Source organism: Pantherophis guttatus, chromosome 10 (genome assembly GCF_059756535.1).
Source record: "Pantherophis guttatus breed Tessera chromosome 10, ASM5975653v1, whole genome shotgun sequence".
NCBI classification, from domain to species: Eukaryota; Metazoa; Chordata; class Lepidosauria; order Squamata; family Colubridae; genus Pantherophis; species Pantherophis guttatus.
In genome coordinates this window covers 17,004,545-17,019,169 of record NC_142072.1, presented here as the reverse complement: position 1 = coordinate 17,019,169, position 14,625 = coordinate 17,004,545, and the positions used below count along the sequence as shown (strand labels likewise).

At 43.0% G+C, this 14,625-nt stretch overlaps 1 protein-coding gene across 6 annotated transcripts in view; it reads left to right on the top strand.

Annotated features, from left to right (window-relative positions):
• Window positions 1-13,584, top strand: part of RPS6KA1 (ribosomal protein S6 kinase A1) — a 107,607-nt gene extending 94,023 nt beyond the window's left edge. For all 6 annotated transcript variants that reach the window (XM_034413552.3, XM_034413554.3, XM_087876954.1 and 3 more), the window contains 7 exons: window positions 289-378; window positions 2,144-2,302; window positions 3,685-3,846; window positions 5,783-5,859; window positions 7,727-7,844; window positions 9,874-10,011; window positions 12,493-13,584. In XM_034413552.3, the coding sequence (XP_034269443.1) occupies window positions 289-378; window positions 2,144-2,302; window positions 3,685-3,846; window positions 5,783-5,859; window positions 7,727-7,844; window positions 9,874-10,011; window positions 12,493-12,615 (867 nt within the window). In that variant the 3' untranslated portion in view covers window positions 12,616-13,584. The remainder of the gene's footprint in view (window positions 1-288; window positions 379-2,143; window positions 2,303-3,684; window positions 3,847-5,782; window positions 5,860-7,726; window positions 7,845-9,873; window positions 10,012-12,492) is intronic.
• The last annotated feature ends 1,041 nt before the right edge of the window (window positions 13,585-14,625 follow it).

Genomic DNA, 14,625 nt, shown 5'->3' with positions numbered 1-14,625 from the left:
TGCACGGGGTGGGGCGCATTGCATGGGGAACTCTTGCATTGCACTTTGGGGGTTCGGGCATGCGCATGTGCATTTGCGCGCATGCACACACTTTGGGCACTCAGCACCAAAAAGATTAACCATCACTGGACTAGAAATACAGTGAATAATTAAGTAATAAAACCGTGCACAATTATTGGAGAGATTGAAATTAAATATGTATGTCATGTTTTCAACTTTTAAATATAATCCCTCCCCCCAAAAGTAGTAAGTAGTAAGTCGTACTAAGACGGCATATTCTTCTTGCAGATTATTGATAAGAGTAAGCGAGATCCCTCCGAGGAAATTGAGATACTCCTACGGTACGGACAGCATCCAAACATCATCACACTGAAGGACGTGAGTGTCATAGCAAAATAGAGCTTATCGACAGGCTCTGCTTGTGAGGGGAAAGCAGTTGTTCATTCATGACTAAGGCAGGACATTGGATCGGAATATTTGTGCAGGCAGTCCTGGCTTCACAAATGTTCGTTCAGCAATTGTTCGAAATTACAACAGTGCTGAATAAAGCACTTGCGCCCCACGCCTGAAGTTATGGCTGTCGCAGTGCCCGTCCAGTTACATGATAGGCATGCTTGGCAGCCTATTTGCATTTACGGTGAATTTGCCAAGCGCCCTGTGATCATGGGATCACCATTTGTATCTTCCCTGCTGGCTTCCCCAGGAAATCAATGGGGAAGCTGGCAGGGAAATTGCCTGCCAAGAGGACTCCCTCTTCTGGGGGTTGGCCGAAAAAAAAATCTATCCCAAAATCCAAGCAGGATTTTCCAGTCAGAGGATTTACAATTCCAGAACAGAAAAGCAGCCATAGTAAGGTAAGGAGTGTGGAGTAGGGGAGGCCTGGCATAGGCCATATATGAGTTTCTCTCCACTCGGAGTCTGAAAAATCCTACTTGGATTTCAGCAGGGAGGATTTTCAGTTCCTGAGTTGGAGAAACACTTGTGCATCCCAGGCACCTTGTGCTCCTTACCTGGGACTCCATCTATTTAATGACCCATGAGATTGCTTAATGAACAACCAGGAGTGCTAAGATTGCAGTCATTGAGCAAATCAATCACATGATGTCTTACTTAATGACTACTTCACTCAACGACTGAGATTCCAATCTAAAGTGTGGTCGTTAGGTGAATTACCTATAGTTCATTGGTGACAATGACTGTGGATAAACATCCCTTTGCTGTCTTTCTCACTCCCAAATTAGATCTGCTCACAGTTATGGCCTTGCAGGATTCATAAAAGACACAGACTTTTTGAAGCTGTATCTAGAGACAGTTCTGAATTCCTTCCTGGTGCCCAGAGCAGGCTCTCCTTTTTACAGAGGGTATTTGTTGAAGTAAAATATAAGAAAAAACAAACGGGGGTTACAGTGGAAAGAGTTAGCCCTATGTATATGGGGCCCTAAAAAGCTGTAATCCATCAGATATCTGCTGACATGCATTTCAATTCTGATTCAGCATAATATTGCTAGAGAGAGACACATACACACACACAACCCTCTGTTTCAGAGCTCAGACGTCATACACAACAACTCCATGGTTGCGGAGATGCTGTTTCTGTATTGTAGAAATCTTTATCACCGGGCAGAATTACATCCTGTGCAATTTCCAGGCCTCAAGTTGGATGTATAGCAGGGGTGTCAAACTCGATTTCATTGAGGGCCGCATCAGGGTTGGGTTTGACCTCGGTGGGACCGGGGAGGGGGGGGGCATGGTCAGGGTGGCCGTGGCCAGCTCAACGTCACTCATAGAGGCTCCGTTTTTGGCCACGATGGCCTCCTGCAGCCCTCTGCCAGTGAAAATGAAGCCCGCGGCCCTCCCGAGCTCCATTTTCACTGGCAGAGGGCTGCAGGAGGCCATCGCGGCCAGAAATGGAGCCCGGGAGGGCTGCGCACGGTCCTTCTGAGCTCCGTTTTCACTGGCAGAGGCAAGGCGGGCCAGTCTGCTGTTTTCAGGGCGGGCCTGCAGGCCACATCTAAGCACCGGATCCGGCCCCTGGGCCTTGAGTTTGACACCTCTGATGTATAGTATATTAAGTTGGGAGACGGTTTGGGGAAACAAGGTAAATCGTTTTTCTCAGACCTGCTCAGAAATATCCATTTGGCAGGTGTACGATGATGGCAAGCATGTTTACCTGGTGACTGAACTAATGAGAGGCGGGGAGCTGCTAGACAGGATTCTCAAGCAGAAGTGTTTTTCAGAAAGAGAAGCAAGCTCCGTCCTGCACACGATCTGCAAGACCGTGGAATATCTTCACTCCCAGGGGGTGAGTAGAAGACGCTGGCAAGGACCCTCCCACTTCCCTGGGCCTCCCTGCCTTTGTGCCAGGGTGTATGGTCACAACGTCAAGATGGTCGCTTGGTTTTTTTGCATGACAAAATGTTTATGTGCATATTTATTGCATGTTTTAATCTGTTGCGCAAATAAAAATCACCTGCATTGAAGCAAAAACAAACATCAAAACTGGGAAAAGCCAGGGTAAATCCACTACGGTCGTCGTTCTTTTTTAAAAAAATCAGGATGAAGAAAAGTATCATCAGGAGAATAGAATAGAAGAATAGAATAGAATAGAATAGAATAGAATAGAATAGAATAGAATAGAATAGAATAGAATAGAATAGAATAGAATAGAATTTTATTGGCCAAGTGTGATTGGACACACAAGGAATTTGTCTTGGTGCATACGCTCTCAGTGTACATAAAAGAAAAGATACATTCGTCAAGATTCATAAGGTACAACACTTAATGGTAGTCATAGGGAACAAATAAGCAATCAAATCATATTAGGAAACAATATCAATATAAATCTTAAGGATACTAGCAACAAGGTTACAGTCATACAGTCATAAGTGGGAGCAGATAGGTGGTGGGAACAGTGAGAAGATTAATAGTAGCGCAGACTTAGGAAATAGTTTGACAGTGTTGAGGGAATTATTTGTTTAGCAGAGTGATGGCGTTTGGGAAAAAAACTGTTCTTGTGTCTAGTTGTTCTGGTGTGCAGTGCTCTATAGTCTCATTTTGAGGGTAGGAGTTTAAACAGTTTATGTCCAGGATGTGAGGGGTCTGTAAGGATGTGGAAGAAGTACAAAGTAAATGTCAGAAGAGATTCCTCAGAAGAGATGGACATCTAGTATTTTGCAGGTGTTAGTACCAGATTGGTGGTGCTGTATTGAATTTGAAGGTGGTCACACGCATGCCTGAATTAAAGCAAAAGAATGACTTCGGCTTTGTCTTGGCTAGAAGTTCATTTGTCACATGAGATTTGACAATTATATACAAACAATTATAGACAATCCAAACCCGGGGGTTATTTTTCTCTGGTAGTAGCAAATCTCTAGATTCTAGAACGTTCTTGTGGTGAAAATCTGTGGGTTCAGCCTCAGGTTGATTGTAGTTTCCATTGCAACATTATTTTAACAATCCTTTTCTATCAATGTATTGTGACTTCTGTTTTATTGCACCCTTTTTCTACTTTTTTTTTTTTTTAGTCTTCCTTATTAGGGGCTCTGTAACCAAGAGCAGGAAAGAAATACACTGCAGTTGTAGGATCAGACTGAAGTTTAACATCTGGAACTGGAGCGCATAGCTGTAAATTGGAAGGAAGCAGTTGCAAACTCATGACCTGAAATTTCCACTTCTGCTTTGCAGGTGGTCCATAGAGACTTGAAACCTAGCAACATCCTCTATGTAGATGAGTCCAGCAACCCAGAATGTATTCGTATTTGTGACTTTGGGTTTGCCAAGCAACTGAGGGCAGACAACGGGCTCCTCATGACCCCTTGCTATACTGCCAACTTCGTTGCTCCAGAGGTAAGCAGCTCATAAACCTGAGTTTGTTGGGGTCGAATTCCCAACATACTTTTGTTATATTAATTTCATTCGTTTCAGGAAAAACTCTGTAATCACTTTCTCCACCCAACTGGGCTGAATTAAAAGACCTGATCGATACATTTTTGTGCCTGAAAATGTTTGTAGGATAATGTACTACAATGGAATCAAGTGCAATGGTTGTTTAAGCACTTGCGTCTGTCCCCAAACTGAAAATAAAGCCTACTTTTGCTCTTAGCTGAATCTTCTGAAGTCCCTGAGTTATGTTCCTCTTGCAGATTTTCCCCAGATCATCATATTAGCATGTTTGGGTTGGGGATCTTTTCTCCTCCGATTGTTCCTAACGGCATCTGGATTTTAGTAACTATCACAAATTCTCATGGCTTCCTTTCTTGCATTTTCATGGTGTCCTCTAGGTAAGAAAGCCAGAATATACCTGGAATTCCAAATGCTACCTTTGTTTTATCTGATAGGCAGGGGTGGGCTTCAAAAATTTTAGCAAGGGGTTCTCTGCCTGGTTGCTGGGTGGGCGTGGCCTAATCGGCCTCCTGCACCATGGGAGGGGGGTGTTTTTGCCCTCCCTGGGCTCCAGAGGCTTCCTTTCAGCCTCCGAGAGGGCGAAAACGGCCTCCCCGGGCTCTGGAGGCCGGAAACGGCCCTGTTTCTGGCCTTCCTGGACTTCCAGTAGGCCCGTTTTTTTCTCTCCCCAAGCCTCCGTGCGTTCCCTGCACTTCCCTGCATCCAAAACAGGCCACGTGGGGACTCCTGGGAGGGGAGGGGTGGGCAGGGCAGCCAGCCAGGGCAGCCAGCCAGGAGTGGGATTTGGGGGTTTTCCGAACTGCGCAGAATCTTAGCTAGAGGTTGTCCCGAACCCCTTTTTTTGTAACAACACGCAGTGGTGGTATTCAGCCCGTTCTATATGGTTCAGACAAACCGGTAGTGGCGGCTGTAGGAGGCTCCACCCACCCGCCCAAATGTCATCACGCCCCTTTTTTGACACTCTGCGCATGCGCAGAAGGTCCTGCGCATGCGTGGTGTTGCGTGCGGCTCACATTTGCGAACTGGTAGCGAAGGGAAGTGAATACCACCCCTGACAATATTTAAAACACCCTTGGGTAATAGCACAACCAATGGCTGGAAAGTAGTGGAATTGACTGACTTTTTCTTAAATGACACAACAGGAAATGGAAAGAGGATAAGGAAAGGTAAAGAAGTATGGATCATCTTCTTTATAGGATGTGCAGGAGTGATAGAGAGGAGAAACTCGAAACTGAGCTGCTTGCTTTCTTTTTTAAAAAAGTTTTTATTTTTTAAACAAACAAACATTTAATACATCAGTTTTCTCTTCCCTGTGACATCTCGGTGTTATCTTCCAAAGTTTCTTTCTTCTTCTGTATAGTTGTCATTACTTCTATCTTGATCCTTGTCAAATCCACAATATCAATTCATCACTAACATAATATCCAACTCGTCACATATTTTTACATACTTATATAATTAATTATTTATATCTCTTCTCCAACCAATAATAAAAATCATTCCATATTTTAAAATATTCTGAGTATCTTTAATCATCAGAGTTAATCTATTCATTTCTGCACAATTTTAAGATTTTTTTTATTACGTCTTCTTCCAAAGGTATTTTCTCCACTTTCCAATTTTGTGCATAGACAATCCCTGCAGCTGTTATTACATGTATTAAAAACTGAGCTGCTTTCTACCTCACGGTTTTTCTGCAGATTTTTATATTACTGGAGATGTCACCCTTGCCTCTTTTATTTCTTTTCTTTTTTTCAAGAGACCAAGAAAATTATCAGGGAGCACCATCAGCTTCATTGCTTTCCCTTTTTGTCAGCGTATTCTCCCGTTCTTCCTACAGTTGATAATTATGTCTCCATGTTTTCTTGTTCTAATTTAGGTTTTGAAACGCCAAGGCTACGATGAGGCCTGTGATATTTGGAGCTTAGGAATCCTTCTGTACACAATGCTAGCAGGGTAAGATGGATGTATTGTGGGAGAACAAAAATTTTGACTGTATTTCTTTATTAAATTTTCATTCCACCTACTCTCCTTCCAAAGAATGCTGGAGAGATAGGTGATTCTCTACCTCTCTACCTCTATTTTTTACCTCACAGTAGTTCTGTGAGACAGGATAGGGTGAGACAATTCAACTGAATGAAGCCATCTTATGGCTTAGTTTTGGCTTAATCTTTTATGCGAACCTAGCCATTATGGTGTCTTCATTACGAGTCATGGTCTTATGCACAATGTGAACCCAGCAACCCATGCTTAGCAAAGAGTAATATGAACCCAAGTAATAGGTATGATGACTAGCTTGAGATTGCTTGGTGAATCTCCTATTTGAGCAAGGGATTAGAATCTTTGGCTGCATTTTTAACTGGTGACATTATAGCAGACTTCCAATGTTTGAGAGGTTGTCCACAAAGAGGGAGACAACTTATTCTCCAAAGCACCTGAGGGCAAGACAAAAAGTAATGGTTGGAAACACATCAAAGAGAGATTCAACCTACAACTAAGCAGAAATTTCCTGATAGTGAGAACAATTAATCAGTGGAACGGCTTGTCTTCAGAATCCGTGGATGCTCCATAACTAGAGGTTTTAAAGAAGAGATTGGATAGCAACTTGTCCAGAAAAGTTTGGGGTCTCTTGCTTGACAGGAGGTTGGACATGAAGATCTCCAAAGTCCCTTCCAATTCTGGTATTCTGTATTGTGCCCTGCTACTGAAAACTTCACTATTATTAAGCCATGGTTTCTTTAAGTTTTTGTTGAGTGTGTCAGAATTGCTGGGTTCACATCACTTGTAGATAGCAATCATGCCCTATATACCACAGTAGTTAGAGTCACACAAGGCACATTAATATTTGGAAGGGTTGGCTTAACATGTTATGGGGACTAACTTAGACAAAAATAAGTTCACACTGGAACACGTAAAGTCTTTCTCTTCCATCAGTGAGTAAAAAATGGATTCAGTTGAAATTGTAATCTGAATCTCACCCTATCCCAATTAAGATTTTTTTTTGTTCTGCTTAAGGTAAGCATTTGAAGTCCCTCTCTGCTCTTTGGGCAAGATTTTCCAGAAGTTGGCTATCAATAAAATCTAGCAGGCTCATTATAATGTTGCCTAAAAATTAGGAAATGCTTGTCCATTTCGAAGCTGCTACAGGCATTTATTAGGAATTGCTGTTAAACTGGAGAACTGTAACAAACCTGAAGGTCAGGCTGGCCATTTCTTTGCCCCACAGCAAATCTTCCATTCCCAACCAATCATTAACAGACACTAGACCGTATGATTCAGCTCCGTAATAGGGCACTGTGACTTATTACACGCTCATAATTATAATGAATTATGAAATCTCTCAGTTCAGAGTCTTGTCTCCTGAGAATCCCGGCTTCTGCCGAGCCCGTGTGTGGATCTCTGTGATTTTTTAAAAAAAATAACCAAACCTTAACAGTGAAAATAATGTGTACTTAAAATCTCTACCTGGAGTTGAATGGGTTTTCTGCGAATTGGATGCTGTTGAGATGGTGATGATGAATCTTTCCCCTTTGCAGTCCTCCTGTCTTCTCTACCCATGTCTACTCTCAGCCCATGCTTTAGATCAGGGGTCTCCAACCTTGGCAACTTTAAGACTTGTGGACTTCAACTCCCAGAGTTCCTCTGGCTGAGGAAAGCTGGCTGAGGAACTCTGGGAGTTGAAGTCCACAAGTCTTAAAGTTGCCAAGGTTGGAGATCCCATGCTTTAGATGTTCTCTTCATCTCTTCCATCTGATATTATGGTATTACATGTATTAAATATGTGGTTATTGTCATTCTACCTGCCCCCTTCTGTCTTTTCCAGGTATACTCCGTTTGCAAATGGGCCCAGTGATACCCCTGAAGAAATCCTTGTTCGGATAGGCGGTGGAAAGTTTTCCCTCAAAGGAGGAAATTGGAACACCGTTTCTGATGCAGCCAGAGTAAGGTTTAGTTCAGGCAGTGATAAACCAGCTTGAGTCATAAAACCCGAGAGTCCCGCGGCTTGGAGCTATGGCTTATCTAGTCCACTTTCATTTTGTCCAGTGGCTGACTAGGTGCTTCTAGGAGAGCCATCACACCAGCGGTGAAATCCACTTACCTTCACTACCAGTTCGGGAATGGGAGCATGCACGCCTCTTCTGCACATGTGCAGAGGGTCAAAAATGGGATGTAATGACATCCTGGCGGGTAGACGGAGCCTCCCGATGCCGGCACTACCGGTTCGATTTCACTGCTGCGTCACACCCTCCTGTCCAGGCTCCTCATGAGGAGCATTGATTCTGGAGAGTAATTTTTAACCATTCTGATATGGTTAAAAGTTATGAATTTTGAGTTTGGGGTCATTGTTATGAGTTTTTCATGACCTCCTTATCATCCAGAAATGCTAAAATTGCCCCAATTTAGCAATCGTTTCTTATTCTTGTGGTAACCAATCCCCACGGGTTTAATTATAAGAGCCGAGGTGGCACAGTGGTTAGGGTGCAGTACTGCAGCTACTTCAGCTGACTGCTAGTTCAGCAGATCAGCGGATCAAATCTCACCGGCTCAAGGTTGACTCAGCCTTCCATCCTTCCGAGGTGGGTAAAATGAGGACCCAGATTGTTAGGGGGCAATATGCTATTTAGTATACTGTCTTTGGTGTAAGCCGCCCAGAGTCCTCGGAGAGTGGGTGGCATAGAAATATGAATAATAAAATAAAAAATAAATAAAAATAAAATTATGCTCTGCTATAACAAAACAAGTTGTTTATCTGTCCCAATTCTCTCATAATTCAGATTCATTGAATGAGTCTAATTTTGGGAGAGGGCAGTGTTTTTTTTAAAAAAATCTTCCGGTCTGCTTTTTACACACCTTGTACCATTTTATATAGCTCTGTTTTTTACCCCCAAACTCATATAGTCACCCACTTTCTTTTTGAGATAGAAAACCAACAGACATTGGCTTATTGGGATAACTTGATGGACTAAAGCTGTTCCTCCTAGAACAATTGATTCAGCTCCCTGATTTGTCAGTGCACGAACACAAATGAGCTGGTCGTTTCTGTAGGAATTCTTTTTAAAGGCCTAGCAGCTGCTCCAAAGTTTGCTCTTCTGGGTTGATCTTCTGTCCTTTTTTGGACAAATGAAAGAAGAAAATCAAAATTATCATCGTGGTCCAACTGGAGTGAGCATCACTGTGCTTGGATTTGTGGGATGGATTTATTCTCCCTTTTGTCTCTTTCCATCCCCTTGCGGGGAAGGTGGAAGATGCAAAATAAAAAGGGGTGTATAGTAAAACCCCATTTTTGCAAGTCTTATTTATTTCTGAAGCAGGGAAAATCAAGTCCATTAACTGGCCAGCAATTAATTCAGGCTGCAATAGCCCTGGAATTCATTGTGCCTAAAACTAACTCCTCTGATTTAATTTTTGGATTTAGTTGACTAGGCAATAAAAAAGTTACAAGAAATAAGATGAATGATTAACGAAGAAAATTGAGGATTCCTTGAACGCCTAAAAAACGGTGTTTGCACCTCCTTGTGTGAATGAAAAGGATGTCAATGCCTGCCATGTGATTGTGCTTTTTTGGCCTCTCTTGTTGGAGTGAGTACCTGAACAAATTAGAGATTCCATTTGGCGATTTTAGAGAACAAATCCTGGCTTATGACTGCTTTGTAAAGAAGGACAAGCCACGGATTAGAGTCAGACATGATATCCAAATGTGAAGGAAGGAAGGAAGGAAGGAAGGAAGGAAGGAAGGAAGGAAGGAAGGAAGGAAGGAAGGAAGGAAGGAAGGAAGGAAGGAAGGAAGGAAGGAAGGAATTTACAAATTTATTAATCTTGGCTAACTAGACATTGTTGTTGCCAGATATGACAAACCTGGAAGTAACTTTCAAATTAACCAAGAAGCAGCACTATCTCCTTCATTGTAGCCAAGAAACTGGCAAGAGGAAAAAATATTCAGCAGCTATGTTTTCTGAATACTTACTGCAGGATTTAGTATCCAAGATGCTCCATGTTGATCCGCATCAGCGCTTGACTGCTAAACAGGTACTCCAACACCCGTGGATAACCCAGAAGGACAAGTTGCCTCAGAGCCAATTAAGTCACCAGGATGTGCAGCTTGTAAAGGTATGAAGAGATTTGCATACTTCCTGCCATATTCTGTCACACGGACCTCGTTTTCTCTCAGTACCCTTGGGTCAGTGAGGAAAAAGAGAAACATGGGAGAGAGGCTGGCACAACTCAAGATTACATGTGGGAAATCCGTGTTCCATTTGTGGCATCTCATGTTTGGAAAGAAGGAAAAAAACAAGACAAGTACTGCCAAAACAGACAATACTAGTCTGGCTGAAGAAGTCCTTTGAAGTTGGCACTTCTGTGTTCCTACACCCCACTTGATAGTACTTTAAAAAATATAATTTAAACACTAGAGCTGGGATGGCGGACCTATAGCACGCGTGCCACAGGTGGCATGCGGAGCCATATCTGTGGGCATGCGAGCGTTGCCCTAGTTCAGCTCCAGCGCACATGCGCGCGCTGGCAATCTGATTTTCGGGCCTTTCGGGCCCACTGGAAGTCGAGAAATGAGCTGTTTCCGGCCTCCAGGGGGTGGGGAAGGCCGTTTTCGCCCTCCCCGGGCTCCTAGAAAGCCTGGGGAGCCTGGGGAGGGCGATAAATGGGCCTACCTGGCCCACCGTGCCATCGCATGCCATGACCGCGGGGGGGTCGCATGCACATGCACGGGGGGGCGGGAGCAGGACACATTGAATTACGGGTGTGGGCACGCATGAGAGAGACCCCCCCGCGCTCCCCCCGCTTTTGGCATGCGACGGCAAAAAGGTTAGCCATCCCTGCACTAGAGTAACCTCACCAGGATAGGAGTAGCAAGTCCCTCTCTCCCTGTCCCATGTATGTGCATGTACCTGATGGAAATCCTTAGGAAATCATTCTTCAGATAAGCTGCTTCAGATTGTTTAGGTTAAAACTTCCACGTACAGCTTTTGCTAGGGGAAATGTTTCCCAATTGGCAAAATCTGCTGCTGCTAGCAGAAAAACAGCAGTCAGAGAGAGACGGAATTCTAGTCTGTAAATGGAAGGCAGAGCGAGCCAATTTGGTGTACTGGTTAACATTTTCAGGCTAGTCCTGCCTTAGGTACAAAGCCAGCTGGGTGACCTTAGACCAGTCAAACACATTTGGCCCTAGGAAGGAAGCAATGGCAAACCACTTCGGAAAATCTTGTCAAGAAAACTGCAGTGATTTGTTCAGGCGGTTGTTAAGAGTTAATATTGACTTGAAAGCATTAAAATAAAAAGGCTGCACTTCTTTCAGGAACTTTAGCTGTTACATTTCTTTAAGAACAAGTCAGGCTGTTTCGCACAGTAAATGGTTCTCCTACCCTAAATACATTCTGTGGGGAAACTGCAGTTTTGACTCCCAGAGAAGTGGACTTCATTATGCCATGGATGTCTGCAAACATTCTGGCTCCATGCTTGTTTTTATCGGTATTTGCCTGAAGAAACCAACACATGTTGGTTTCTTTCAAGATCTTGATTTGTTTCTTTAAACAGGCTTAAATTGCTCTATCTCAGTGGAGGCTTAGCACTAGTAAAAGTGTCCATCTTGGGCAATGAGATTTCCATTGATAGTGAAACAGATAACGATAACCTTTGAAATTAATAAGAGTCTATCAGTTGTCCCTATCATCATTGCTTGTTGAGCTGGGACCTTGGGGAAGCACTCTTAGGAGTGATACGTTGAAGCCACCTTCCCCAACTGATGCCTCCAGATACCGGCAGGAAAAGATTTGATTCTTGAGAATGTGTAAATGAAAGAACAACAGAATAAAGAGTTGGACTTTGGAGTCCTTCTAGTCCAGTGATGGCAAACCTTTTTGGCGCTGAGTACCAAAACCAGAACACAGGTGGCATGTGGAGCCATATCTGTGGGCATGCGAGCGTTGCCCTAGCTCAGCTCCAGCATGCATGCGCACGCCAGCCATCTGATTTTTGGGCCTTTCAGGCCCACCGGAAGTCAGGAAATGGGCCGTTTCCAGCCTCCAGGGGGGTGGGGAAGGCTATTTTCGCCCTCCTCAGGCTCCTAGAAAGCCTGGGGAGCCTGGGGAGGGCGAAAAATGGGTCTACCTGGCCCACCGTGCCATTGCGTGCCAAGAGCGGGGGGATCGCATGCACATGCATGGGGCGGGACGCATTGAATTATGGGTGTGGGCACGCATGAGAGACACCCCCCCCCACGCTCCCCACGCTTTTGGCACGCGATGGCAAAAAGGTTAGCCATCACTTCCTTGTACCATTTCAGACAAATGGTTGTCCAGTCTCTTCTTAAAAATCTCTGGTTTTGGAGTAGTTACAACTTCTGGAGGCAAGTTGTTCCATTGATTAATTGTTCTAACTGTCAGGAAATTTCTCCTTAGTTCTAAGTTGGAATGAAAATGCTACGTCTCCAAAGAGCATGGCTAGATGGGAGTGAATGGCTTAGTGTTTTGGGGTCAGCAAAAAATCAGTTTTTTGTAGTGATGTCAACCCTGGTGCCCATGCAACTTATGCACATCTGTCTCTTAAGCAAACTCCTGTGGCTTATCTCTCTTCCAGGGTGCCATGGCTGCCACATACTCTGCACTGAACAACTCGAAGCCAAGCCCCCAACTGAAGCCTATTGAAGCCTCTTTCTTGGCACAAAGGCGGGTTAAGAAGCTCCCATCGACCACTCTGTGATATGGGAATACAGGGTAATTCTCCACCATCCCAAGTTGTGACTCTGCACAAACTCCCCTGGTATTTTCCAGGGGCACAGGAAAGTGTCACTCCACCAAGAAGTCCATCAGGGCCAAGTGCCTTCAGAAAGATTAGCTCTTGTTCTCCTCATGGATGTCTTTTTTTGTTGTTGTTGTGATGTGTTGTTCTTAAATGAACAGAGAGGCTATTTAAAAAGGAATCTATGTAGATGTAGGTAAGAAGATGAACATGCAATAATCTTCCCACAAAACACCTCTACCTGCAAATGGCCATGCCTTAGACAAGTTGAGAACTCAGCAACTCAAACCTGGTAACAGCTGAAAGTGTGCTTTCACTGCTTCTCTCATCAAGATCACTCCAGTGGAGATGTTTTTCTTTTTTTTTTTAAAAGGGCCCCTCAGTACAGACACACACTTTTTACATGATTTGTGAGTTCTCGTGTGCACACGCTGAGCTTCCTGCTCCTTATCATCCAAGCCAGGTGGCTGTTACTCAAGATGGTTTTGAAGAACTCTTGACTCATCTCTTCCCTCTTTCCCTTTTCAACATCATGTGATTGAAGACTACTCCATCCGACTGGTTGGAATTGCATACTTTTTCTAAAATCCTCAAATCCTGTGGACTCTTGAAATCTATGCCAGATTGTATCTAGCTTTTAAATGTGTAATGAGCCTGCAAGAAAATGCTTTTTCAATGGTGAAAATGTCCAGATTTTCTAGATGGAGAAAGGGGAAGAGGGTTTCTGTTTGTTTGTTTGTTTGTTTATCTGTTTGTTTTAAACTCTGCCAAACAGCACAATCCAGCACCTCCATGATGCTAAGTGCAACCAAAAAAAGTCATTATTGCTCTTTTCCTTTTTTTTTTTTTTAATTTAACTGATTGTGTAGCTGGTAACTCAGGGTTTCTGTCTGAATTTTGAAATAAAACATATCATGCAGCTTGAAGTTACTTTACTGACTAACCTTGCATTTCCCTGTCTGGATGGTTATTTGCTATTGGGATCTCTATATTAATATACTATTTTATGTACATGGTCATATTTTTACAGTTTCCATTTATGGTCCCTGTGTATCATGTGTCAATTGTAAATCACACTGCTTAATGACAATTCAATAGAAAATGAAGCATGTCACAAAAGATTTTTTTCCAACATGGCCCAAACTAGAAAAGATTAATATGCTTTGTTTTAATTGTGCGGCTGTCTAATTTGCTTACAAATGGGACAGAATCTGTTATGTATATATATAGGAGGAGAGAAAGGAAGTTATTTTTGTCACAACTTTCCAGGCAATGTTTTTTCCACTCTGGCTGGAACAATGATGACTGAAGTTTGCTTTCTCATTTGTGATGATATTTAATGTAAAAGCAAACCTTATCCCTTGTTTTATAAGATAATATTCTATGATAATAGAACAGATGTGATGAACAAGAACTGCCCAATTAGATTTACTAATGATGTGCATTTTTTTTCTTTAGGAAACATTCGAATAAAGATATTGGTTTTTATTTGGCAGAAGGGAAGTTATCAGCAACAGCTGTCTTGTCACCATTGATTTTTAAATGGAACTAGACAAGGCCCTCTTGAGTCATTCCTTTCAGAGATATTTCCTTAACAGATTCCTCATTGCCTTCAACGATGACAAAACTTGTAATGTACTGTCTTCACTGGAAAATCTGGGATACAGTCAGAGGTGTATCTGCCTTGAAAGTAGCCCATGCTGAACTGTATAGCAGAGTCAAACATCAACACAGGTAGTTTTATGACACATTGGGTCATAAACTGCTTCGTGATGTTTCTGTCATAAAATGTTTTACCAAATTTGCTAAATTTCAACTCCAGGGGAATCATGGGGTCTGATTTTGGATGCCTTCTGTAAGTTGGCGCATTTGAAATACCTTGGTTCAAAAATAAAATTGCCTGGTGGTGCACTGTTTCAACCAGTTATAGGAGCCAAAATTTTAGCAATATAGAGATTGGTTCTACCTAAC